The sequence below is a fragment of the Halichoeres trimaculatus genome, unplaced genomic scaffold, assembly GCF_033239565.1.
Source record: "Halichoeres trimaculatus isolate MK-OKI-2021-1 unplaced genomic scaffold, fHalTri1.1 fHalTri1_scaffold_3, whole genome shotgun sequence".
NCBI classification, from domain to species: domain Eukaryota; kingdom Metazoa; phylum Chordata; class Actinopteri; order Labriformes; family Labridae; genus Halichoeres; species Halichoeres trimaculatus.
The window spans coordinates 15,633,310-15,661,254 of record NW_027437181.1 but is presented as its reverse complement, the minus strand read 5'-3'; the positions used below and the strand labels follow the sequence as shown (position 1 = coordinate 15,661,254).

At 39.6% G+C, this 27,945-nt stretch overlaps 1 protein-coding gene across 9 annotated transcripts; it reads right to left on the bottom strand.

The window, feature by feature from the left end:
• Positions 1 to 1,581: 1,581 nt before the first annotated feature.
• Positions 1,582 to 27,092, bottom strand: lmo7b (LIM domain 7b). Of its 9 annotated transcripts, XM_074666616.1 has the most exons (30): positions 26,956 to 27,092; positions 26,704 to 26,804; positions 23,350 to 23,420; positions 23,056 to 23,125; positions 21,621 to 21,727; positions 21,112 to 21,142; positions 18,895 to 19,008; positions 18,668 to 18,815; positions 17,915 to 18,053; positions 14,472 to 14,646; positions 13,787 to 13,935; positions 13,391 to 13,568; positions 13,138 to 13,312; positions 12,707 to 12,993; positions 11,069 to 11,398; positions 9,265 to 9,379; positions 8,475 to 8,636; positions 8,156 to 8,328; positions 7,976 to 8,039; positions 5,347 to 5,372; positions 5,100 to 5,207; positions 4,946 to 5,017; positions 4,512 to 4,702; positions 4,251 to 4,295; positions 4,042 to 4,094; positions 3,787 to 3,958; positions 3,520 to 3,705; positions 3,298 to 3,403; positions 2,372 to 2,474; positions 1,582 to 2,127 (listed from the first exon to the last, which is right to left on the bottom strand). In XM_074666616.1, exons 2-30 carry the CDS (start codon positions 26,770 to 26,772, stop codon positions 2,114 to 2,116), a joined length of 3,633 nt encoding a protein of 1,210 aa, XP_074522717.1. In that variant the 5' UTR covers positions 26,773 to 26,804; positions 26,956 to 27,092; the 3' UTR covers positions 1,582 to 2,113. The 9 variants fall into 9 exon arrangements, with proteins under 9 accessions (XP_074522717.1, XP_074522712.1, XP_074522713.1 ...); XM_074666611.1 differs by having other exon boundaries at positions 12,707 to 13,312; XM_074666612.1 differs by having other exon boundaries at positions 12,707 to 13,312; positions 26,704 to 26,858; positions 26,956 to 27,080.
• Positions 27,093 to 27,945: the final 853 nt, after the last annotated feature.

Here is a 27,945-nt window from a genome sequence, read left to right as displayed (position 1 = left end):
CAAGTTTGTTTCACTTGGTTTCATTAGGGCTCCCAAAAATTAAAAATATATATACCTTCAAACTAAAACAAACAAGTTGTCACAGCCTGAATGACCTGGATAACATCAAAGTAGTACTTCCTGTCCTCATCTATGATGTTCCTGCTTCAGTAGACAGAGAGATGGCATAGAGACGAAGAGTGAAGGGTCATACACTGAGGTTTGTGAGAGCTTTCATGAATAGGATTTGCATGCTGACATAATTTCCTCTTACATGTGTGATACTGCTTTTAATGCAGTCTTTGTGTTTCTCCAGCACTTCTTTAAAAACACACACAGGATACATTATTACTGAGGAATCAAACACCAATAAAGGTAAACTTTCTGTTGGACTTTTTAACTTTACCATCTTGATTAAACAAATTCAAACTCTTCTGTGGTTGCAGATGTCAGAGCCTGTTGTAAGAAACATTTCAGGTCCTGGCACTTCCCCCATTCAAAAGCCCGGGGCAGAACTCTCTCTTCCTCTTTTTGCTTTGCCAACTTCCTGTCAAAAGGTCAGTACCCTGATGACACACTTCATGCATTCTTGTCATTACAGACTCATTTTTTTTCTTACCCAACTATTTGTTGTTAAAGCCTGTTTTTTTTTAATAGAAGACCAACTCTGGGTTAGCCATGCAAATTATCTAAGGCAGCAGACACTGTGACATTGAATTACATGCTGAAAACTAGTCTTGAACAAATAAATGAAGGTTTTGGGTTTTTTTCACACAGAACAAATTTGAATATAGCATAAAAAGAGCAGCTTACTTCATTAGAAAAGACTTCCTGTTTACATTTATTTTTTTTCTGGGAACCAGTACGTCTATATATGGAAAAAGTAAACACTCATAATGGTGCCTTAGTGTTTAAAGACGTTTGAAAAAGTCTGAAAAGCTCAGTTTATTCAACAGGAAAGGTGCAGTGACTTGAACATAACTATCTCTGGAGTTTAGAGAAGTAGATAAATCTTTGCAGGAGGAACAGTTTTGAAAGTCTGACCTTAAAACAATGAGATCTGGACAATGTTCACAAGAAATATCATATCTGACTCACCATACACAGAAAGTCAAGGGGAGTATGTTGTGATTAAGTGCTCTTGGTTTAACCAGGCATACTGTATACAAACGTAGCTACAGTTCAGCCAGATAAATGAAAAGGGGAATCCTGTAATCCTCAGTAAAATATACAAGATTGAGAATTTGAAGTATGAAGAGTTTACATGAGGGCAGATGAGCAAAGCTGTAAGGCTCTCTTTATTCTGATACTGTCAAATTACACACATTCAAATTTTAACTAAAGGTTTTTTTCATTTAAAGTGAATAAATACTGATGTCATTTTAGTCATATTATATCTTATTAACGCATGTTAATAAATTTTCACCCTCTAGTTTCATCCTCATCATCTGGTATGAGAATTAGTCATATTAGATGCTATACACCCAAAACATTTGAAAGTGTCACCAGTAAAGTAACGTGTTGTGGTTAACACTAATGTCATCGTCTGAATGACTCAGTTTTCTTAGAGATCAATGATGCCACCATGTGGTGCACAAATGAATGAACCCCTACACATAATATTCTGTGCACTTTATTTAAGCATTACATTTCAGATCATTTCTTATGTTAGAAACACATGACATTCACCACAGATTAATCCCATAGTGCACTTGGTGAGATTACAGATTACAGAAGAAAAAGTGCTTCGGTACACAGAGGTGCCTCGTTACATGGGTTACATTCATGAGAAATGTCTAATATCTTTGACGCACTACAGAGAAATCACACATGTGACAAACAGCAATTACTAATAAAATAACCTCTATTCATCACTTATAGTTAACTTTATTTTATATTTCACATTTAATTTTTCTTTGAGAAAATATTAGCAGAAGAAATGAAAAGGACTATATTATATTATTCTGATCCTGTGTACTCACAGGCAGTAAAGACTTTAAACAGTTTTTCCAGAAGTTATCCGGGGATGTGAGAGTCATGGCTTGGCTGTGTTGATATGTTCCCCTCACCGTTTTCTCCTGCAGAAATCCCCACCGACTGGTGCTACTCAGTAATCTTAAGAATGGTGTGTTTCTCACATGGAGGGTGCTAGAAAAACATGATCAGGAACAGATTTTAATTTTACTTTGCATATGAAATCTACTCTGTACACTCAGTTTTAGTCAGTGATAAAAATTCATTCCTGTCTTACTCTTTTGATCAGCCCCAAGAGTGAGTTTTGATGCACTCACACATGCTCAGAAAGAGCCTGAACTGACAAAAACTTAGAGAACATGACGTCTGATAAGTGTTTGAGACAACATGCTTGAAGTGATTGTTCTACAGTACTCACACTTGAGTTGAAAATAGCAGGGCTCACAGTAGGGCTTCCTGTTTCGGACTCGAACCTGGACACCAGTCTCAGTTCCTCCGAGGTGTCGCTGGCAGCCCACACACTGAGAGGAGGGAGAAGTGAGAAAAAGAGATTATAGGATTGTTTAAGACAAAGCTGACCTGCAACGTGGGCCTGAAATCTTTTCACCTAAATGTGCACAAACTAAGCACCGAATCAAGCTGTGTAACTACAATTCAGAGAGTCTTCAAATATTTTGAGTGCTATGTGTGTGTGTAACACACATGTAGCAGACAGTTTAAGAAGTGAACTGACTTTTACATCTACATGCTAATGAAGATTAGTCGGCTAAACCAGGAAGTCTTCAGCCAGTGACATTTTCACAGTGAGCATCTAAAACGTGAAGCAGAGCAGCGGGTGGGCACGTTCATCTCAACCAATCACATCAAAGAAATATAAAACCAAAGAAGACAAACACTGAAAAAAACACCAGAAGATGGATAGAAAAGGAAGAAGCATGGAAAGGTGGCAGAAATAACTGTGCAAGTGGATGCCTATGCAGCTTATATGGCTGTGATTCTGTTCTTCCTTTACACTCCTCTTGACTCGATCAAAGGTTTGGTCACAGGAGACTTCAAGTCTACTTGATTTCCCACAGTTAGAATGAAAATATGTTGTATATGTACTCGTTTGTTTTTTTAGTAAAAGCGGAAGCATGATAGAGATGATTGTGTGCACTTTGGTGATATTTTTTAATGATTCACAAACTCTCCATCTTACCAAAGTAAAAATATGATAATCTAATCACTACAGATAAAAGTTAAACAAAGTTGATTTCTCTAAACGTGCATCATGACCTTAAGTCCAATAACAGGCAGAGATATAAGCTACTGTGACCAACCCTTCACCTTGTCATAACCTCTCACCTGGAAACAGGTGAGGTGGAAGCAGAGACTAAGGGTCTCTATGACCATGGCTGCCCCACTACCCAGGAGACGCTCACACACACAGCAAGTCCTCCTGCCACTGATCCTGTGGCAGCAGGTTAACAGTGTGAGGCAAGGTTTGATGAATGTATGATGAGACAGAAAATAAACATAACACACATCAGCAAGAGAAACAGAAGTTAGGTATGCATCTTTACCAACCTGCCTTGAGTGGAATCCATAGCTGGATTTCTCTGGGGTTGTACTGATCCTGTGTTGTAGCGGGAGGACGAGTACCTGGTGGGAGCGCAATAACCTGCAGCAGCTGAGTGTGGACGAGGGTAACTGAATGTACTGCTCAGGATTGGTGATTGACGGAAGGTGTCCAGGTTATCCAAAGACTCGTACCTGCAGGAGAGAGGACTGGCCTGACGCAACTGGATGAAGAAGAAGAAAAAAGTACAACACACTCAGTACAGATGCACTCACCTCTTCAGAGGGACGCCAACATAGACCGGTTCCTTGTTTACACTGCTGCTGCGCTGACGTATCCAGCTATTGTCCGTCAGGAGATGGGTCCTTTTCTTCATCTCCTCTAAAATCTGCTGTCTCTCCTTCTCCACCTGAGACACAGAGTGTCCTAAACTTTTCCTTCCTTCACCTGATCCAACGAGAGACAAAGGTCATCATCCATAGAGAGGAAGAAGAAGAAACTATTATGACAACAAGGGCTTACTAACTTACCTTTCATTTGTTTAGGAGGGCCAGCCAATGCTGGGGTAGACAAGGACTTAGCCCTACAAAAAGAAAGGGAAAAAAAGTCTCCATTGTAACACAGAAAACAAGGAAAATTCAAAGGGGCCGTGAAGAACATGTTGCCAGCACTTAATGTTATTCTTTATGCCAAAGGGGAAGAATTAATACAAAGTAAACTGAGCTTGTTGTTTTCTGACCTGTGTGCAGGCGACAGCTGAGCAAAGCCACATGCGTCCTCAGCCCTGAGGTGCAGCATAAGCAGCACAAAGGTGAAGCAAAGCAGCAGGAGGCACAGCAGAAGCGAAAAGATCAGAACATATTAAGTCCATCAAAAATGAATAATGTATAATAATCATATGGTTTCTGATAGAAGCAAAAATAAAAAGTGTATACCTCAGCAGAAATGAGCTGAGTTTACTTTGGTGGCAGAAAAACAAGTAGAGGACAGTTTTATTTACCAGGCTTGTTCATTGATCTTGTCCCGCTGCAGTCCTTGTGAATCACTTTGTGTCTTTGATCCTGCTTCTGTCAGCTGGCGTCTCTCAGGGCTCTGCTGCTCTTCTCTGGTTTTGTTTGTCAATCCGTTCACATGGTGCAGGGTGCTGGAAGAGCTCCCATTGCCATTCGTCATCTCAGAGGCAAATGGGTTCTTTTCCAAATACATAAAGTAGAAACAATGTGAATTACCCATAATGCATCAAGTGAAAGGATTTATAACCACAAGGTATAAAATATTAGAACATAGGGCACCAGAGAAGGGTTATACTCTCTTATGTTTTCAAGTTGGTGAAGTAGAGAGAATGCAGCTTTACTGCAATACCACAAGGAGCCAAGAAGGTGCTCGAAGTCATTAAACATAATAATGATCTGCAGCCCCTGACTTTCTGCACACCTGCCCCACTGCATCTCTTTGAGCCTTCTGCCACTCAGCGTCAAGTCTCTCCTGATCCCGCTGGTACTGCTCCTAAAAAACATAAACATGAGGATTCACAAAGCAGTGCTCTTATCTTTGGTGTTTCTCTGTGCTGAGGAAAAACATTCTGCACCTGTAGGAGGCGCTCCTGTTCTTCCTGCCACTTCTCCTGACGCCTTCGATCCTCCTCGTGGTCCCACGACCAGCTGGGGGAGGAGGGGCTGATGGATGGCACCTGGAGCTGGTGAAGCAGGAAAACAGACACAAACAGGATCACACTACAACACACACGAGGCCTCAACACACACATGCAAATAACTTATGTTGGAACATGCATATAAACATGCTCTAATCAAGTAATACTAATGGAGGTGACTTACATCAGATATTGCTGATTCTGAACCTCCTAAGGAAGCAAAAGGACAGGTTAGCAAAAAAACACTGTATAGTGACTCCTGAAATATCATCAAGTAGAATGTAAACATTATATATTCACCACAAACACACCTGGGGACACATTAGGAGACTGATACACGGTTTCAAGCCTGCTTTATGGCTTGCAGTGTGAAATGTAAGTTCACAGTAAAGCCTGCCAAAAAACCCAGCTCAAGGATCTTACCTAAACAACAAGTTTGCTCAAATATGTTTTTTTTCTGCAGGGCCTGCAGAGATAAGTCACCCTTTTTCTCAACCATCAGTTTTGTTAATATCAGATAGAGATATTTTTAGTCGAACATAGCCAAGATGGTCAAATGCATAAGCACACAACCGTGTTTAGATTATATTTTCAGAGCAGATATCAAGAGCTACAGGTTTGCTTTATAAATTGGAAACTCATCCACTAATGTGTCCCTGGCCTTTAGATACTGCAAACAGCTGCTGTGAAAGACAAAGTTTCACAACTGGATAGATTTAAAAAGAGAATATAAACTCCATCCCAAAGAAAGCCTTAGTATGTTTAAAGATGCAATGATAAGCACACAGCTCAAAAAGCAGGCAAAGAAAAAAAAAACCCAGACACACAGTGCAAACATTTACCACACAAGTAAACCCATGAGCTGAATCCTGCAGACCCTGAAGAGAAACAGCCATTGTAGCAGGACATGCATCAGATTCATTAACAACCACAAAAGGACAGTAGCATCACAAGCCAGCCATTGTGTTCAGGAATGAAAAAGGCACCAATTAGAAATTTAACCCTACGACCACATAGAACATTTAATGGTTTAGTGAAAGAAGCATCTATTGTGCAGTGCACACTGTATGTTATAGACATGATTAGTGCGGTCAGATCTGTGGTAACGTGTTGAAGCCAGGCCAAAACCAGGATGGCAAAGGTCTCGCTTGTTTCTAAATAATAAGAAACTTCACACTGATTTGTAAAAATGCTTTTGGGTGAGCTACTTCAGTCAAACCCTGTATTACATCCTGCCTACCTTTGAAATACTGTATCATGAAGCATTAAATACTAATAACAATATACACTCACCGGCCACTTTATTATGAACTGCTCTAATACTTTGTTGCATAGATTCAACAAGGTACTGGAAACATTCCTCAGAGAGTTTGGTCCATATTTGTTTAAACAATGCTCAATTGGTACTACAGGTGCCTAAAGTGTGCCAAGAAAATATCCCCCACACCATTACACCACCACCAGCCTGAACTGTTGATACAAGGCAGGATGGATCCATGCTTTCATGTTGTTGATGCCAAATTCTAACCCAACCATTTGAATGTGGCAGCAGAAATCCAGACTCATCAGACCAGGCAACATTTTTCCAATCTTCTATTGTCCAGTTTTGGTGAGCCTGTGTGAATTGTAGCCTCAGTTTCCTAATCTTAGCTGACAGGAGTGGTACCTGGTGTGGTCCTCTGCTGCTGTAGCCCATCTGCCTCAAGGTTGGACATGTTGTGTGTTCAGAGATGCTCTTCTGCATACCTCGATTGTAACGAGTGGTTATTTGAATTACTGTTGCCTTTCTATCAGCTCAAACTAGTTTGACCATTCTCCTCTGACCTCTGGCACCAACAAGGCATTTTTGCTCACAGAACTGCCATTCACTGGATATTATCTCTTTTTTGGACCAGTCTCTGTAGACCCTAGAGATGGCTGTGTGTGAAAATCCCAGTAGATCATCAGTTTTTGAAATACTCAGACCAGCCCATCTGGCACCAACAACCATGCCACATTCAAAGTCACTTAAATCATATTTCTTCCACATGATTCTCTGTTTGAACTGCAGCAAACAGTCTTGACCATGTCTATATGCCTAAATTCATTGAGTTGCTACCATGTGATCAGCAGATTAGAAATTTGCATCCAAGAGCAGTTGGACAGGTGTGCCTAACAAAGTGGCCGGTGAGTATGCATCGGTATTCTAAAACAACCTCCAGTCTAGTAAATGGATGGACATAAATAACACACACAAACATCTAAGGACTATCTTTTTGAGCCTGTTATCTTCAAATGTGACAGTCAGGGAAATCAAATTTCTTTTTTGCTTTTTGTCAGATGTTTTGATGTCTCATCTGCAACTGTTTACTTAAAAACTCGAGTGAAGCTTTCCACTGTTATATTCAGAGTCTAGCATGTCAATCATAGTATTTATCACAGGACAATCCCACTTTGTTTTATGATTTTCAAAGAGAGGAAAAGAATATGTATTCTTGTCTTGATGGGACATGAATCTTTTGATTTCTTTTATTTAGTAGCCAAACCTCGAATCCTTCAAAGAATAAAAAGAGGCTTTTTTACTGCTTGTAATAAATATTCAACAAAGAACCAAGCAAAGCACCAGTCACCAAAGCTGCTTTACATGGAGCTGAAACTCAAACTGGATTTTTACCTGTCAGCCTGAAAAATTCAGCCCTCCTTCTTTGATTTTTCTTTATAATATTACAATACTCTACATGAAGAGGAAGGACAGATGCAGTGAGGAGTCACCGTGGTACAAACCAAGTGTGAGGAGTCATTTTAACAGGAAGTTGATTGGCCTCTGATGTTACCTTTACTTCTGGCTGTCCTGTGGCTGTCAGCATGCTCTCCATTCATGACTTTACTTTGCATCACCTGGGCAGGTGAAAGAACACCAAGGTTCACCTGATCAGCTCCATTTATTTTGATGTTGTACTATCAGAAGAAGAGTTTTCGGCCTGAGAACTATAAGTGGATAGAAGCATGCTCACATTGTCGCTCTGCCCATTGAATTTTGACACGTTCACTGTGGTGTCTGAAGAGGCGCCACTGTTGGCATGGTGATCAGGGTAACCTATCAGAATGGGCGCTGCTGTGGTCAGATTAAGAGTCATCCTGCTCTGGCCTGGCTGGATGTGGTGACCCCCCTCACTGCTGCTCCAATCTAATGAAAACAACCAGTCATCATAAACTAACGCCACGCTGTAAAATAATGTTTGTGAACGCCTGTTGAAAGGTAAAGGTTAAATTTTGATGTATAACTTGACTCAAGCAGCAAAAACAAAACTCCTCTGTGTCTCATTCACTTACCCTTGTTGCCATAGCGCCGAATGTCCATGGTCAGACTGCCGGTTTGCAGGGAAGATGTCATTTTATCTATCCACTGGGTGTTGTTTAAGTGTGCCACTGCGACCCCGTTAATGGCCACGATCTCATCGTCCACACACAGCTGGCACTGCTCTGCTGGGCTGCCTGAAGAGGAGGGACAGGTGTCGGAAAATAAAATAACAAAAAAAAGAAACTCTTTGAACCAGAAAATACAACAGCTTGTTGCTTCCAAAATTATTTCACTGCAGAATCTGAGAAACAAGCTGCAGACATTGAGGACACGGTTATTGTACCGAGCCAAAAAGGAGGCCAGGAAGTCAAACTACAGAGCAGCAAGTAAGTGAGACATCCTTGAACATCTAATTAAATATTTACAGCAGAGTTTAAAATCATTGGCTACATCAGTTGAGGTAGTTTTGTGGTTGTATGCATGCACAGCTAAAAAAAACAAGAAAAAAACTCTGACATATTATTCTGCTTATGATGTATGCCATCATTTTACACCATTTAAGTCCAGCCAGATGAGAGGTGTTGCTATTTTACGTCACTGTATTGGTGCTGATTATTAGAAAGGTCACAGCAGGGAGAGAGAGCACAGGGAACAATGTTTGATGTTAAGATAAACTTCATTTTGGAGAGGCAAAAACAAGAAAATATAGACATGAGCACACTGTAGACATAAATGTTATACAACAAATCTAGACGTCAAAATAGAACCATTCCAGCCTAGCAGCTAGACCTGATGTAAGTTAAATGACTCTCAAAGTCTTACCTGGCTGAACGAATTTGACTCTTGCTCCAGTAGAGTCCCAACGAGTCTGGAAACCAAAGTCTGGTCGACTGTTCGGTTTGAGAGTAAGGCTCACTCTCATGTCACTGTGTTCCGCCTGAAACACACACACATGTAAAAGTGACACCCTGTGATCCAATGTCCTGTGCTTCCTGACAGAAACTAGATACTTCAGAGGTTTGTTACACAAACAGATCACACACAGAGAGGCTGGTTTATTGTGCGCACCACAAACATGGTTCAGTCATCTGTGATAAATAGTCTTGTTTTTTGTTTTATGAAAAGAAATTGAAATTTATTTTTGATGTTGTTGGACTATGATGTTTCAACACATTTCACTGAAACAGGTTTCTTTTGCCAGCTTCTGATCAAATAAAACAAGCAGAAATTTATGAAGCATTAAGAATAGTATCAAAACTTCTTAGTATCTTCATTAGGATTAACAACCTACTCTGTCTTTACACATATCAGAAATTTTACAGCATACAGCCACAAGTGATTCTTCATGAAACTATGATTGAACTGAGGTGCATTACACCAACAGGTGCTGGGTCACTGATGGGACAGTGAAGAAAATGTCATTCTGAATGTGATTCTGCCCTGCAGAGTTCTGACTTGCAATAGCAGATGAAAAAAAGTGACTCACGTCTGTAAACCAGTGTGCAGGTAGCAGGAACTCTCACTTACAGGTCCACAGAATACCAAGAGCCCACAATTTGCTTTGGCTGTTCAGCCATTATTATTATCATTATTATTATTATTATTATTACTATTATTATTATTATTATTATTATTATTATTATTATTATTATTATTATTATTGTTATTATTATTATTATTATTACTATTATTATTATTATTATTATTATTATTATTATTATTGTTAATAATAAAAATAATAATAATAACATACAACTTCAAAAGTGTGAAAATATTCACCAATAAACTAAAAAGCTCAATGTATTACAAAGCCAAGTGTGCAGTAAAGGCACCAGCTGTGTTGGTACATGATGTTGAACATTATGCTATTGCAAGTTTCAAATCCCCAGGCTAAAAAAATGAAGCGTATGCCGTCGTGCTAAAGGCTGCAGTTCTTTAAGAGTCCACTTGAGGCTGGCTGTGGAAATATACAAACCAACTCAAAAGAGCTGATTGTTTACAGTAGAAATAAACAAGTTTACAGCGAGGTCCTCTTTACCTCATTCAAACTCGACTGAAGCTAGATTGTATTCAGCATTTCCAATATGTAGCTCCCATTGACAATGGGCTTTGGGAAAAATGGGCGACTTCATGGACACTTTGTCCTTTTCTTGTACAATCTATGAGTACTAGTGTTTGGTCATTAATGCTAGTTGCTCACTACAGAAAGCCCTATCAGCAATAATGCATACAACTTTAAGGCATTTTTTTCTGCCTGCTCCTCCCCCAGTAGCTCAGTGAGTGAAAGCCTTTGAAGGTGTTGAGTCATTGGCCTAAATGTCTCTACGACAGTTTTTTGTCATCACTAAGATAGTCTGGCTAAATAAAAAGTTAAACATTGCTCCAAATGAAAAAAACATGAGACTGCATTGGTAAATATAGACAGGTTTTGGAAGCCAACTGTGGCTTATTTAGTCTTCTACACTCACTTTCACTGGCTTAAAAAATAGTGTTAGCGCCAAAATGCCTGATCGGAGAGAATCAAGAACAGGTGTTCTGGACTCACTTTACATTCCTGGCTGCATATGTTAAAGGCTTTGAAAGTGCACAACGTTCATTATGTGTGCTGAAAACTAATGCAGCTTACCTTTAGGCCATCAGTACTTGTGTTTGAAGGCAGATTGGAGCTTCTATTGGGGTTTGAAAAGGGCTGTGGTAGTTGCTGGGTTTGGCTCGAGAGCTGATGATAGCTGCTGGTCTGGAAGGATTTCTGGCTCAAAAGAGTGACACCTTTCACCTCCTCTCCATGAGCTTTACCATTCTGCTGTAGGTGTGTCTCTTTCCTCTGTGTGATTGCAGTCTGGAACGGACCCTTCAGGTGGGCAGTAGCTGTCTGTCGTTTGAGCGAAGATTCAGCAGGTGGAGAGGGATATTCCTCTTTCTCGCATTTCATCAGGAGACTCCCGTTGTTGTCAACCTGGAGATGAAGAAAAACAACATGTGCTCAGAGACAGAGCACAGAGATGGGGAACAACACAATTTATTCTGCAGCACTGAAATTTTAGGTTAAGACTACAGAGCAACTTCTACCAAAACACTTGTGAAAGACATGTTTTCTTGCATTCAGTTGACAGTGTTCACAACAGTGACAGCAGCATTTCCATTATTAATGAGGAGGGTGAAACAAAGGTAACACAAACTCAAGGTACCCCCCCCCAACACACACACACACACACACACACACGCACACACACTCATAGAACAGTAAATGGATGAAGCCCTGTTCCCACTTGTGAGCACTAAATGTCCAATGAACCACGAGACCATAAAATAAAAATTGGCAGGCAGGATGGTCATCCTACTCCAAAAAGCTCAGACGTCTCTGGAAGTTCACCCACTGTTCATCCCTGTGCTCCAATCAAATCAATCACAGTAACAACCAGTATTCTGAGAGCAACCTGATTAAAAAAAAGGACACATTTCATTATAAAGGAGACATAAAACCTGAATAATTTACACAGGGTTTTCTGGATGTATCTCAGGGTAGTAGTCAGGAGGATGGAGCTTAAAAGATGTGAAGAGTGATGGATAAATAGTGTGCACCTGATTGTAGGCCAAGTTTCACATTAATGCAAGGGGCAACATCCTATGCAGAAGTGCTAAAAGTTGTTGTTCATCAAGAATACGCTTGAGGCTGGCTGCAGAAAGACCAGAAGTCACGTACACACCCAGTCATAAAAACAGACTTTTACAGCATTAAAAAACATATTTACAGTCCAGTTAAAAAAAACAGCTTGGGTCTAAAACCCTGATTTCACTATCTGCACACACTGGACAGTGAGTTAATTTTTTATTTTTAACTTGACGGTTTAGAAGTTATTAGGATCGTTTGATTGTCCAATCAGAGACATAGCTCAGGTCATGTGACTGGTGGGTGCCCTGTAGCTGTTCGAAGAAAAACTCACAGCCAGGGTCAAAGCAAATGTCGCTGTGTCCCCAGATCGGCATGGTTATGGTTATGGTTTCAGGAACAGACCGGTGACGTCGCTGAGGCTACGTCCATGTTTTATACAGTCTAATGCATTTATGTTAAGTCATGTCCAGAAGTCTTAATGGACACTGAGAAACAGGATTCATAAGCAGTCAATTTTGACACTACAATTTCATTTTAAATTGTGGATTTTGATCAGGCAAATATATAAAAGCAAGACTATTTAAGTCATTAACAGTATTTGGTTCAGTTCAAGAGCAACAGTGCTTTAGATTTGCTAACCATCAAACTTACATCACACAGTCTTGGCAGGGAGGAAACTCTGGACTGCTTACTCCCAAAGGGTCTGGCAGTGATAGCAGAGGAGAGACGAGATGATCCTTCAGATCTCCTGTACCCACGAGGCAGGCTAGCTGAGCCGGACCAAGACCCAGCTCTGGAAAAGTACTTGTAGCTTCCTGCACTTTGCTGCCCTTGGCCCATCTCCACAGCTGGTTCACAAAGTGTATGCTGACTCTCTTTCTGAGTCTCATGGTTGTGGTGGGACAAGTCCTCCAGGGGATCAACTCCTGATTGATGTCCTGCATCAAGGGAGGGAGCAGGAACTTTTTTAGTGTATGATGAAACCCTTGTACTGGTGGACTCTGCTGTTTTGACCGGCTGCAGAGTTGTGGTTAGAGTGGAGATTTGGTTTGTGAGGACATAGTTGGACTGGGCTGTCTCACTTGTCGGCTGGAAAGGATCCAGACAGCCCTGGGCTCTGATGGGGGTCTTGGAGCTGAAAGGGCAGTCTGGAGTAGGTGTGGTAACTCCAGCTCCATCTGAAGCCAGGGAGGCATGGTGGGTTTCCTCTCCTGGGATGATCCCATCAGAGATGGGCATGGATCCACCTGATGATCCCTACAATAACAACAAAGATGTATTATCCATTTATTCACTGAATATCAGGAGGTCACAAAAAAAGAAAATTAGACTTACCAAACTCTGGGATGAGGTTAGTGGCGCTGTGGGGCTGTAGTAAGGTGACTCAGTGGCGTAGCTGCGGGCCAGTAGAGCTCTCGTACGAGGCTTCAGGTCTAAACTTGAGGATTTTGATGGAGGAGAGGTGGAGTAAGGACAGGGGGCAGGGTTATGCCTGCGCGGTGACAGCTGCTCTCTGGGGAATTGGTATGTAAGAAAAGAAGAGGTAATGTAATAATAGGATGCAGAGAAGATAAGGGAGGAGGTGGAGGGTGGGTGTCTAATTTCATCAGCTCTCTGTGGCACACTGAACACTTATTGAGTCAGCTGAGCAGCTTTTTATACAAGCATTATTCAAGTTCTTGGTAGCAGCGAGATGGAAATGTGTTGGTTTTGCTTGTAGTCAGAGCTTACCCTTTCAGCAGTCCGCCTTGGCCTCCATTTCTGTCAAATGTAGTCCTGACCCCATTGACCATCTGGCTGATGACATGCTCTCTGTCCTGAGACTTCCTGCGTGCATCAGACTTGGTGCTCCTACGACGGTTCTTCCACTTTGTCAAGTCCTGGAAATGAATAACTTATTCATACCTTTCTTTTTCAAAGTTCAAGACTCAAAACATGTTTTATTTGCAAAAAGAAAAAAGAAAAAATAAAATCCCCAAACATTTTACTTTTCATAGGCAGTGTGGTGTAAATGGGCCCAAATAAAACATTAATATTTTTAAAAACTCATTTATTAACATGGATCTATTTGACCAAATGTTATCATTATTTAAAATAACCCTCACCACATGGTCTATTCTGAGCTTCTTTTATAGCTTTCAATCATTTCACACATTTTTCTTTTAAGTATATGATTTTGTGTTGTCACAGAATTGCACATCAAAATCGTGAAACTTTCACACTGCTCTAATCAAGCTGAAGATGAACTTTCTTTCCCAAAGTTGTGGAAAATAACTTTTGATGTCAGGGTGTAGCTAATTTTGAAATGTCACAAAAATGCTTAAAAAAAGAAAATACCTTAATTTTGTTGGTGATTTTTTTTGTTTTGAGTCTTTTTATTCCACTTTTTTTTTTTTTTTTTACTTTTCCTACTCACATCCTGCCACTGAGCTTCACTGTCTTTGGCAGCCACGCTGCACTTGCGTTTGTTTTCCTGATTCCACTCTTGTGCCATCATGCTGGCATCCCGGTCCATGCGATCATAAAGGTTGTGCCCTTCAGGAACTTTCCGCACAGGGTACACCATTGGAATGTCACTCAGTGATTTGCTCCTGGTTTGGGTAGACAAAAGTAGGACATGATATTGATAAATAATGGATACACACAGAAAAAAGATGGCATTTAAAACAGTGAAGTTTAAAATTTCACGCTTGAAGCAGAGTGAAAATGAGGCACGGTAGGAAATGCAATCACACAAGCATGCAATTTCAAAGTGACACACTCCACAAGACAGGTCGGTATGTTCCAGTGTTTACAGCTGCAGCACATTCTGCACCCAAACAGCACAATCCTTAGCAAAGTGTGAGCAGCGAGGAGCATGCAAGTCAAGTAATGCAGCAGAACAAAGGCAACAGATGTTGCTGTCTGAATGACACAACAACCATGACATGTTACAAAAACAATAGCACTGCGCTGGGCCACAGAGGATGTCAGCTGTGACATTCGTCTAACTTACAGCCGCAGTTAGCGGGTGGTGAATCAAAAATGTGACATCATTTGAAAGGAGGAACGGGCACTGTGCTAATAAACAATCCTGAAGCTTGTCATAAATTCTACTGTCATGTGTCTGCCAAGAAATTCATAGTGGGAGGTGTTCAAAGTGCTCCATCTTTATGAGAAGGCAAATTATGTTTACCCTCTCATTTTCTCTGGTTGCGAGATGGTACAAGAAAAAGCAAAAGACACAGCAGCAAGAAACCACACTCAGGCACAGCTGCTTCAATTATTGACCCCAAACTTTAGGACTCACCAAATCCAGCCAGGGTTGACCTGAACTGGTCTCTCAGTTTTGACCTGGATTTGACAAACTCTATCCAACAAAGAAACAGATACAGTGAGCACTGTGAGGATAAAGGCACCCGGTTTCACATCGTAAACACCATCAGAAAAACAAACAAGACCAAAAACACAAAAAATGACAAAGAAAACTAGCACAAACCTGCAATACATAGAGAGGATCCTGGTGTAAAAAATACATTTGCTCCTTCTCAGTATTTCAGATACTTTATTGATAATATTTACACTCTGTAATCACACAGAAAGCATTTCTTCTGGTGCAATACCACAATTCTGTTACTGCTATCAAAGTACGACAACATGACTCACTGATTAAACCTTTATGAAGTAACAAATCTCTGCTAGAAAAAAAAAAAAAAAAACCTCATATCATCAGAGCTGTAAAAATTGTGATGGAGTTAATGCTGGGTGGCCTGACAGGTAGTATTTGAGGAAGAATTTATCAGTAATGAGAAACTTTTCAGATACACAATGCTTAATGAGTAAAACTATGTTAGTGCTTGTGTCAACGGTCTGTGTCTACAGAGCATGCAGTGCCTGTGCATTAGCGTGTAGATCTTTAGGACAACAGTGTGTGTCCTGGCTGTGAGAGATTCCCTAAGAAATTGTTCAGAGGCGTTCCAGATGTGGCAGAGACATTTGGTATGGTAGCAGACATCATACGCCAGGGCATGAAACCCAAATCCAGCTCTTAATCAAATGAACCCAGAGCTTTATGGCTGCAGTCAAAGAAAGGGAACAGAAGACAAAGGAAATGATGAGAACAGGAATAAAAGGACAACATTCAAAGGATATATGAGAAACAGCTTTACCTTGTGTTAAAACAGCACTAGCTTGCAAACTAAAGTTTAGTTTGCTGTTATACATAAGCTACATTTTACAAAGATAGCCATAAAAGGTAATCACACACACATTATTTTCAAGCTAAAAAATGCACCATGAGTCAGATTTTAAATTCTGTCATGCTATGTTTGTTGCATTTGTAAGTTACTAATATGACTAGTTTAATCAATCACCCAGCATTAGTGTTTTTCCAGCTCTAGTTTCAAGTAAGTCTCAAAGCTTCACACTTCAATTAAAAACTGCAAACAAACCTTAATCTCAGCATTTTATGATACCAAGGTCTTTTCTGGGAGCCGAGGTAGATCGTACGCACGCGAGTCTCTTCTTCAGGTGTCCAATACTGTGGTAAGAAGCGGTCACAGTCTGGGTTGGTGGAAGTCTGGTGAAGCGTCTGCTGCACTCGCCGGAAATACAAATCATCCAGGAGCGGGTCTGCATCAGTATAATCGTCCTCTGAGTCGTCCTCACACAAAGCTTGCAGGAGAGGATCATCAATGGAGCACTCAGTGGGTAACAAAGCAAGGGGTTGAGAAGAGATGGGGACCTCATCTGAAGTGTTTACATCCCTTTGGGTAAAAGGATTTTATACATTTTCTCAGGAATGCTTTATAGCAGCAGTATCTGCTTCAAAATATCGAAATGCTCAAGTATGATTAGTTGATGCCTGTGAAGACATCTGCTAGACTTGGATAGTTAGATTCATGTGTCATGCATCTCAGATTTCAAGCAGGGGAGTAGTGGGGAGTGCAGGTTGAGTAATTTCATAGCACCGTGGAGCACTGACCTCCAAATTCTTCACACAGCAGCTCCATGCTGAATTAGGAGACTGAGCACAAAGATTATAACAATCTGGCCTTCAGCATCAAATATTGCTCAGTAGTCTATGAATGAAAAAAAGCAGCGTGATTAGTCAAGCACTTATCTGACCTGCAGTGACCGTCTGAGGGGGCAGCTGAAGTACCGCTGCCAAACAGTCCCTGACATGGTCTTGAGAGAAATGTCACTATGGTAACTCGAGAAAAACTGTGTAAAGACCGGGGCTCAACAAGTGTTTGTTCAGATGCCAGTTAGCCTTCAATAACTCAGACTGAGCCAGAGTTTGGTTACAGATGCACACTCTGAAAACACTCCAAACTCAACACTTCATTAAGTTTCTCAAAAAACACCCTCACAGAAACAAAAAAACCCCAACAAACTTCAAAGTTTACATTTTGAAAAAAGCAGATCTGATGTAGTTTTAATAGGGATTAAGAATGATAGCAGTGAAATACTGTAAATTGTTGTCTCATGTACATAAAAAACGAGCTTGTCAATTACTCATCTCTAGATAGAAAAATCATTTAGCCAACTGATGATAGGCCGGCTTTTTTGCCACTCACAGAATTAGAAAAACTGATATTTATTCCTGGTAATGTTTCTTAAATTTAATCAGAATTATAATAATTTCAAGCAGGAATAAAGTCAACTTTTTGGGTTATGCGTGGTTAAAGATCAACTTGAATAAGGGTCATAAGCATTAGGTTTGTGAAATACAAAGAAAACATTTTTAAATGATGTAAGAGATGAAGTGGTTGATCTAAAAGCCACTTCATAAAGTCCTTCGGCAGATATGGATGAGTCAGTTAGCAGCAGCTACCTTTTAACCTAACCTTTTAAACAAAAGTGATTCATCCCCTGTACCTGGAAAGAACTCCGTTCTCTTCCTGTCCTTGTTTCCTCTGCAGGAGAGGTGGAGGGACATAACCTCTGTTTTGCTGCATCGAGGGCTGTGTGGTTTCCATTTTGAACACCTGCTCAGCCTCTGCGTCACTTCCACAACCTTGAGAGGGAACAAAGATGGTAAATAAGCCACAGAAATTACACAAGTAAAGCAAAACCAAAGCTGAAAAAAGTGAAAAAGAAGTTTGAGAGGAGCTTAAGTGGATGACTGAGTCTTCACACAGACAAGCCTCTAGTGAGCAATGTGTCAAATATTTCACCCTGTTCCATCACCACAGTGTTGGACTTGCTACTGTTTATCACTGCCGTGCACTGGGACCAGAGTGCAGGCTAATAACAAAATGAGTCAGGAGTTTTCAGGGTGATGTTGATCCAAGACTCAGTTCAACTGGATCAAGTTTAAATCACAGAGGAGATTATGAATCATTTTTCTTTGCAGATTGACAGCAGACAGAGATCAGAAATTCAATGACTTCTTCCAGTTAAGCCAAAGCTGTGTTTCTAGGAAATCATTTCATAAAAAGGTAATCTTGGATGAAGAAACATGTATTTATGATGATTTTCAAAGCAAAAAGGACAAATATGACATTGATCTGAAACTTAGGTGCACATACTTATACTCACCAACTAAACAAAGCTAAACTCTAACTTTGAGTGCTTTATTCTGTGTTAGTTGCAGAATAGGAGGAGACTCAATGGAGGAAGCAAACACACCTTCACTGTTCGGGCGGAGGGCTCGGGGCTCCACAGAGTCAATGCTGAGTCCACAGTTCTCCATCCTATAGCTCAGCCTTTTATGCAGGTCTTCCTCCTTCTCCTGGTCCCAGCTGTCTCTGAACACATTACCACCCTCATCCAAGGCCTGGGTTTACAGGGGAGAGTTATTGCGGAGAAGAGGAATACATAAAAGGCTGTGTTAGCGCCTAGAAGAGAATGTTTACCTTGGATAAGGCCAACCCCAACAGCCCTTCAAAAGCCTTGAAGTTAAGCTGTGGACCGCTGTAGAAGGCATCTAAGTGAGCTTTTCGACCTAACCAGTAGATTGTGATGAGAACCTGGAAAATGATTGACAGATTTGAACACATTTCTTCCTAAATCCTACAATGACAAGTGTGATGTGAATGAACTTTAAATAAAGGTAGCAATAAACAACACGACAACTCAAACATAAAAACCCTGCTATAATGCATTTCTTTAAAGGACCCCTCCTACTAAAAAACACACCAACCATGTGCCAACTAACGGCAAACTTTTACATCCACTAAACTAACCATGTCAAACATTAAGGACTTAAACACTGGCAGCCAATCATTATGCATCACCAGAAAGTTAAAAAAAGAATCCTTGAGAGAGGAAGCAGGTTATTCTCCAATTAACTGTAATTGATACTTGTTAGTTGCCGTTTTCTAGTGGTCTCTTTTGTCATGTGACTGGGACACAGGACGTGACTGAAGAACAGAGTCATGTTAGAGTCAAAACCACAAGTAAAACCACTATGATCAACATGTCTATAAAAAAAACCTGCTTCAAATGCACTTTATATATCTACACACACCATCAAAATGCAAAAAATATCAGCCACATGAATGAGACTGAATGAGGAATGAGACATTCAGTGACCCCAAAATAAAACTTGGATCCTTGAACTGAAAGTCTGAGACACACCCATTAGTAAAGACTGAGTATCAGTCTGTGAAATGTAGGCATCCAACTGACTTGTCATGTTGTATTCAGCAAACAAAGACATTTGGACAGGATTTACTTCTCATTTGCCTCAAGGCGAGGGATAGTATCTGAAGGCCTGGTTTCTTCCCTGACAGTGAAATCCAGCTAAATATGCAATTGACATCCCCGCTCAACACAGGCTACTGCTCCATTTGTATCTTAAAGTCATCATTGAGCAGTCGGATTAGAAAAAAAAAATCCATGAAGGGCCTTGAGAGATGATGGAATTGACAAAATATTTAACAGCACAAAGCCATGTGGATGAACAGATACAAATGTGGTTCAGTAATAAATGCATCTGGATAGATTACCCATAATTCTTCAACAGTGTATGAACATTACAGATCAATAGAAAACACTGACTGAGCACAGACATTATCTCAGACTTCTGCATGTTTTATTTTATAGAAACAATACAAACTGAACAGTGGTTTCTCTGTTTCTCAAAAGTATCTACAACAGTACAGTTTTTTTTATAGACTAGTATTTCTGAAAGATATTTAAATTGTTTGAGTAACTGATGCAGTATCTCCTGTTTTCTTTCTAATGTCAGATGAAATAATTCAACGACATGCAACAGATCGTCATCACAGGTTTATCCTGATTGATGGCATCATTTTATTCTTCATAAATCATTAAAAAAGAAACAATAAAATCCCTCATCTAGTCCTGTCAATAATTATTTACATCAGTATCACATAAAGTATCTTAATGCTTAGGTAATTAATGATCTGATGAGACACTTTATTTTTCAAATATCCATCAAAACAATCTCACAACAGTACCAAACAATATCCAGCTGCGTTAACAACAAACTTTATTAAGTTGACATACTTTCTTGTCTTGTAATCTGCTTGATTGGTTTCAAAAGCATTTGTCAACATGACCCTCCGCTCTGCCTCACCACTACATTTTTGTAAATTATTCTACAACCCTGTGTTAATTGTTTATGGATTTCATTTTCCGTGAATTGACCCTAATTGGTGAATGAGGAGAAAAAAAAAAGCTACCCGTTTTGAAGAAAGAGAGCTCTGACAAACAGCCTCATTACTGGGTCCAAGTTGTCAGCTATTGTGTGATTCAAATGAAGCTTTCCAGATAAACTCATCAACTATGGAACAGGCTAAATACCAGCAGTGCAAACTAGTGTGAATAAATACAGTACTCACATGGTCAACACAAACAAAAAGAATATATTTGGAGCACTGAGTTTACATATGCACTCCAAGGCATAGTGACTAAAAAAACACCACTACTGCACTATCTGATGTTTACTGCCTGGATTTAACTTTGAACCCCAAACTAAATCATCAGAGCACTAACCCTGGCTGCTGGAGAGTTTCTGGTGACAGCATCAGGAGCAGAAACCTGTGAGGCACAAATACCAGAACCTGGTTTTGTGCAGAACAAGATAATCAAATGTTCAGACTTACATTTTTGAGTCTCCTGTTGCTTTCATCTCGTCTAAAAACAGAAAAGAAAATTCAGATATGGATAAAAAAAGCATTCATAGTTCTATGATGCCAAGCCATTAAAAGTTAACCTTCACATGCAGCTACAGTACAAAAATGGAGTTTGTGCTGTAAACTGGCAGCTGATGCAAAAAAACAGAGATAATTCTGCCACATCATTTGAAAAGCTGTTCTTATCATCTACCTATCAAAATTTATGGAGAGCTGGCAATAAACCAGTATAAATCAACAGCTTGTAAGGCAAAGTTAATGTCGTCATAAATGCAAAGCAGCTGTGAAAGTCATCCACAAACTATAAGCCTTTTTTCAGCTCAGGTGTTAAAAAATGGTCCAGACATTTTGGTTGTGTATCTAAAGTGTTTGTCAAATTGTAATTTATAAAACATGAACTTAAAAAGACTTAAAGTTTCTTGAACATAGAGTGCCTATTAAAATGTTGCTCAAGTATCTAGAGACATGATAAAGCTGACCTGAGTGTAGCACGAGTGGAGAGGTCCTGAAGGTCTCCTGGATGAAACAGCTGAGAAACATTTAGTCCCAGTTTCCCACAGGCTTTGAGAAAGATGGTCACATTATCCTGGAGATTTGAGATGACACAAACAACAAAATAAGAGCAAAGTATCCCTTTGGATATATGGACAAAAGACCATTTCCATCTATACTTGTGGAATTATCAATTATTATTTAAGAGTATGCTGAAGCTTTGTGTCCATAAATAAAACATTGAACTGATATTAGTAAGCAGATAATAAAATAATAGTGCGACAACAACTTGCAGCATTGATATCAAATTTCCTGAAACTTTGGTAGAAGAATCATCCTTTATCGTACGGTTGGTTTCTGGAAGTATTCAACCTGCTGATAGGTTAAATACCTGCCTGATACAGCTCTGTTAGCACCTTGCTCAGTAGCAGTAGTTGACATCCAATTTGAGTACATAAAATAAATACTTTACCCCGTGACTTCTTGGGCTTAACAACTTTGGCTCATAGTTTATTATTTTTGGCTACTTAAGAAAATGGTTGAAATTAATTTGGCCATACATGTGTCTTTGGTCTCTGAGTCAGGGAGGGCAAAATGGATAATTCTTTGGCATTCTCTAGTGGCAAAGAGACAAACTGCAGGATTATAGTCAAGAACATCTTGACTGATCACGACTTTGTCGTGGTTCAAACTCATATTCTGTGTTTCATTTAACACGAACAGTAAACACACTGATAGCACAATGCAGAAATCATTATGTCTTGTTTTATGAGACAACTTTTTAAGCCTGCAGTTATTCAGTCAACAACTTGGGGGTAGAAAATCAATGTGAAAAACTTTGTTCTTTTAGAAAATGTCACCACTTATGTTAAGTAAATCCCAGTATCATTGAATAGGTTAACACATGCAAAAACACCAGTCTGGTCCTTTAGGCTTTCACATAAATGCTGATTCTCTGCTGCATCTCACACCACCCATCCCCATAACTCCAGCACCCGCTGCTAGGGCTCTGTCTATTTATTGCCCTCTGATGGGAGGCTGCAATTGATCTTTACCTGCCCTTCCTTTGGGCAGTTTAGTCAATTATACTTGTGTAGCGCTATCCAGACACAGCTGGAAGCCGGAACAAAAATCAGCATTTGCATTCATGACCAATAAAAAAAAAAAGCCTTTTGCATATTTAGCAGCTGGATTGTCGCACTGAAATGCAGTTTCAAGATCATCCGATTCACGGTGATGCTGTCTCTCACTGCCTTTAACAGGAAACCACAAAGTGTGTCAAAACTTCCTGGCTAGCAGGTGCCATCTTAATATCTTATGTAACGGTATCATACACAGAAACAATTACAAAACATTTGCCTCCAGGACATTCATGTACAATGTCTCTAACATACAGGAAGTAGGTGCTTTAAAAACACTTACCAGGCCAGCGATTGGAGTAGAAAGTCTGTTTACCCTCTTTATAATTCCAGGTTTCAACTGATTGATCAAGCTTAAATAAAAAAAAGAACAGAAATCTAGCATTACCCATCACATATTCAAAAACACAACACATTATATAAATACTTTTATGTATTTTTGATTAAAGCATCCAAAAAGAATAAGAAATGAACACTCTGTAACAACATGATGGCACAACAGACACACTTTAATTAAATCATATTAAATGAAGGTGTAAAAAGAAACAAAAACTCATATTTGAGCATCATTACTTACTCACAAAGCAGGACTCCATTCTCCAATGCAGCCCGGAAGTCGTTGCAACCAAATGATTTGCCGGTCACCTCCTAAAACACCAACAAGACAGTTTAATCTAAAAGACTTCAAGGCTGGTCAGTGTCCACTATACTGGAATATAACAATATCTGGTAAAACTCAGACTAGATACTGATATGCTGGGGAGAGGGGTCATGTCAGAGGAACACTTAAGTTTTTGGTTGTCACACTGAACACAAAGAAATGCAAGTACAAGTCTATGTTATGCTACAAACTTTCCAAACACATTTCTCTGGTCTGCTGACTGCTTCAATGCTCTCTGCACTCGAGATGACTGTCAGTGAGGCTGGCTTAAGCCAGACTGTGGTTGTGTCTTGTTACAGCCTGCCCTGCTGTCTGAGACACTGGGTCGACTTGAGATTACATGGTACAACTGACGAAGACCCGGTTTGGAATTTTAGAATCCCAAGACTGTATGGAAACTTCAGGGATAGCCTTCTCTCCAGTTTTTATACATACACATGCAACAAGACAGGAGAAAAATGACACACCACTCAGAGGAGAGTACCGATTATCAAAACAGTATTACCTGTGATTCTAAAATCGAATGTATGAAAGAAGCAGATGCTGACATAACTTTACAACTGATAAATACTCTTACAGCTTCAGAAAAAAAACTTAAACATTCTCAATGTAAAAATAAAACACTAAGCATCTATCAGGATATACAATAAGCCATAAAAAATGCATGGATAAACACTCCCACCTAACAACTGGAAATATGTTTTGGAGCAAACCAGTGAATACAACACCTAAATGAATTAACGTGGCAGAAGCAGGCACAAGGCAAGAGGGCTCTGTAATGAGGCCATAAAAATGGGGCTATTACAGTTCAGCTCCACAACGAACACAGGGCCCCAAAAGGCTATTCTTCTCACTAATTAGTCCCCCCAGGAATCCACCATCACTGTTCGTTCTTGGTGGATCCAGGCAGTGGGCATGGAGAGGATGCTTCATAGTGAATCAGATAAACAATGCTGTGCCATGCTATCACACTAAAAAACAACATGTGGTCGGGGTGCTGTCCACCTAAAAAAAAATGTCACTTGGTCATTTTGGTACAATATTGCTTCCTAGGATCGATTTCAATCAAAAGTCTCCAAGTAACTCCTCCAGACAGCTCTATTTGTTTTGAAAATCCAATGAAATCAACAAGAAATTTATTTTAAATATAATCAAAGTGCTTTCATAAACACATCAGCAAATACAACCCTGATTCCAAAAATTGTTGGGACTTGGTGTAATATGGTAATTAGATTAACTAAAGTAAATGGAATCCTCCAAACCTTTATTCAATTAAAAGTAATGCAAAGACTATATACCAAGTGTTGAAACATTGCCTAACAAATGAATTGCATGCTAATTCTAGATTTAATGCCAGCAACACATTTCATCAAGTCAGGTCAGAGGAATGTTTAACATTTCGTTGCACTGCTCCTTTACCCATCATCCATTAAAAACACTATAGGTACTGAAGTAAATGGATTCTGAAATATCAAAGGAGATATGGTGTCCCATTCTTATCTGACAACGGATTTCAGTTTGCTCAAAAGTTTGGAGTCTCCATCATCTTTTTTGTTTCTTGATGCACCGAATAGTTTCACCAGTGGGTCAAAGGTCAGAACTGCAGGCACCCAGACTCTCCTACAACAGAAGCACGCTGTTGCAAGACATGCAGGGATCTGTTATATGCCAAGTCTTCCCTAAAAAAGCTTTGTCTGAATAGCAAGAGATTTGCTCTAAATCCTGTATAGTCTCCTTTTCCTGTTATGAGTGGAGGGAGCAGCATCTATAATTTACAAAAACAATGTCAGTACAATCTCCCCTTTTTCATATGGTTCCTTCTTTACATTTTACAGTTGTAACCTGAATTTGTGGTGGAATCAAAGAACTGAAATCACAGACAGTTCTTTAGGAGACAATTTGAGCTCATGCAGTGAATTCCACTCCAGAGTCCTGTCTTTTTTCCCCAAATTACCTGAATCCTTAATCATATATTAATAAAATCCAAAAGTTCCCATTAGTGCAATCTAAAGGTCTAGTTGACTAAAAGATTGACAAATTAAGTGGACTCAAGCACATGCAAGTTGTTCCTTAAGCTGCTATTTGGCTTCAGTTGCACACAGATATTAGATAACCTGTGTACATGCTGTAATAAAAAATGCTGATCCATTTTTATCACAACTCCAGTTTATTAGGTACTAAGAAAAAAAATCACATACATTTGCTGCAAATACTGCATAAATGTTAAACTACAACTGTTTGTAGATGTTTTTATGTACAGAAGCATATTTCTCTGCAATCTGTTGCAGTGAATATTAGTGCTAACACATCCCAAATTTGGCTTGGCACAAGGAAAAGCTTATGACACCATTTAGAATTACCTTAAAAGCAGCTTGCTTTGTCTCTCCACACACACACAAACACAGACCTCATCAGTGCTCATCCAACCTTTCATTCGTCAGAGCAGGAAAATAAAGGAGTAAAATTGGCACGGGCTCCTCGCCAAGAGAGCCTGGACAGAATTCTCATAATGATCCACTCAGACACAATCGACGGTAATGGTCCCATTTAGAGTTGGTCAACATTCAGCTCCTACAGTGTAAAAGTTGTACTCATTGGCTATGATTTAAAGATTACAACTTCAACAGCACTTGGACATGAGGAACTAAGAAACTGCATGTGCTATAAAACCACATCCTCCACATTGTGTGCATCGAACAGTCTGCCTACACCATGCACTGATCACATTAACCACAGTGTGTGAGCAGAGACCTGACTTATCACAGACACACACATAATCTGAGGGTAGAAATCTAACAAGGGGTCAGTCACCACAGAACAACCCAGAAGCTTTACAACATTACTTTCTTATTTCCACCTGTTCTCCGTGTGAACTCCTCTGTGAAGCTTTGAGTCATGCAGTCAAATCATTTTTTATCTGCACAACCACAAAAGATCCTCACAAAGTGTGCTCTGTGTCTGCAGGCAAACACTCACCTGAGTCTTATCAAGGTGATTTTTGCATTTCAACTTAAGATAAGTTACAATGAATGTACCTCAGTTTGAGTTCCTGAACATCATCTTTTTCTAGCGACTGAAAATCCAAATAATACAAACAATAGACAAGAGATCTTTCATGGCTGAAATGGCTGAAACATTTCTCCACGGGAGAGTTAATTAAGGAACCAAAGCCTAATGGGTGTTTACACATTGGAATGGGAAATGAACCACGGGGAGCCCATTTGTGAACCTATGATTATAAGAGACATATAAGAGAAATGTATACTGTACCTCAATCCAACGTTGAGCTTCAGTGAAGGCGTCTGCACAGCTGACACTGGTCTGCTGGCGCCACTCCATCTTTTATCTCCAGAACAAGCAAAGACACGACTCTAATGAAGAGACGACAGAAGCAACAGTTGACCCATTCGTCAGATGATTAATTGCTGCGAAGAAAACAGAAACCATCCTCAAACGTAACAATATAGTTGAGAGGAACAGAAAACAAGTACAACTGGAAATAAAGGAAACATTTTAAAATACCTCGGTTTGTTGAGTCACTTGTGCAGCCCTTCTCTGTCCAGCTGCTCACCACAGAAAATCGCCCGCTAATTGCTGTCTAGTTTTTGAGCAGACACTTCTGCAACAAACTTCCCATCACTGACAAGTCACTTATTGGCTGAAGGGTAGAACAGGTCCCGCCCACTGCACTGCTTCAAGCAAACTTTTGCCTCTCCACGAAATGAAACCGAGCGAAACCGAATGAAGCCGAGTGGAAACGACCGGATATGTTATCTTACGCCCCCCTGGTGGCCTCCTCGTGTATGACAATGTGCTTACAGTGATTGGACTACTCCAATTTGACAGAAAATATGTAATTTATTCAAAAACAGTAAAAGACCCCCCCAAAAAAAAAAAAAAAAAAAAAAAAGTAGAAAATACAATTGCAGTTCAAACTCTCAGAATCAATATAAGACATAACAGTGTGTTAGAGATCAAGCTCACCTGATGTTTTTAATTTTGGTTTTGCAAAAACAGCCTTGCTGTTCTTTTGTAAGTCTCATTGTTTTCAGTATGTTAAAGTCTAAAGAACAATTGAAACCCTTTTAGAATATATATCTTCATGTGATCTAGAAAATGTTTTGGTTTGATATTGCTGGATATTGTATCCTTAATACTACATTTATTTATCTATCTATTTGTTTATTTATTTGTTTATTTTTTTCTTTTAAATCTACATATTATTTGTTATACGTATCTTTAAGGACATGACTTGATCCTTTGTTTTATAATTACAGTATTCCTCTATCTACATATAATCACTTTGATTCTTAAATGTAGCCTTTTTCATTATTTGTGACACCTAAGTTAATATATTTCAGCCTACTGGCATCCTGTTATTGTTTGCTGCACACTCAGTAGTGCATGTTGAGCTTATGTTCTCTTGTTGATTCAGAATTCTTGTGTGATCTCACTCCTACCATTACCGCAAGTGAATCATAAAAGGCTCCATGTAACCCATTAACTTCCGAG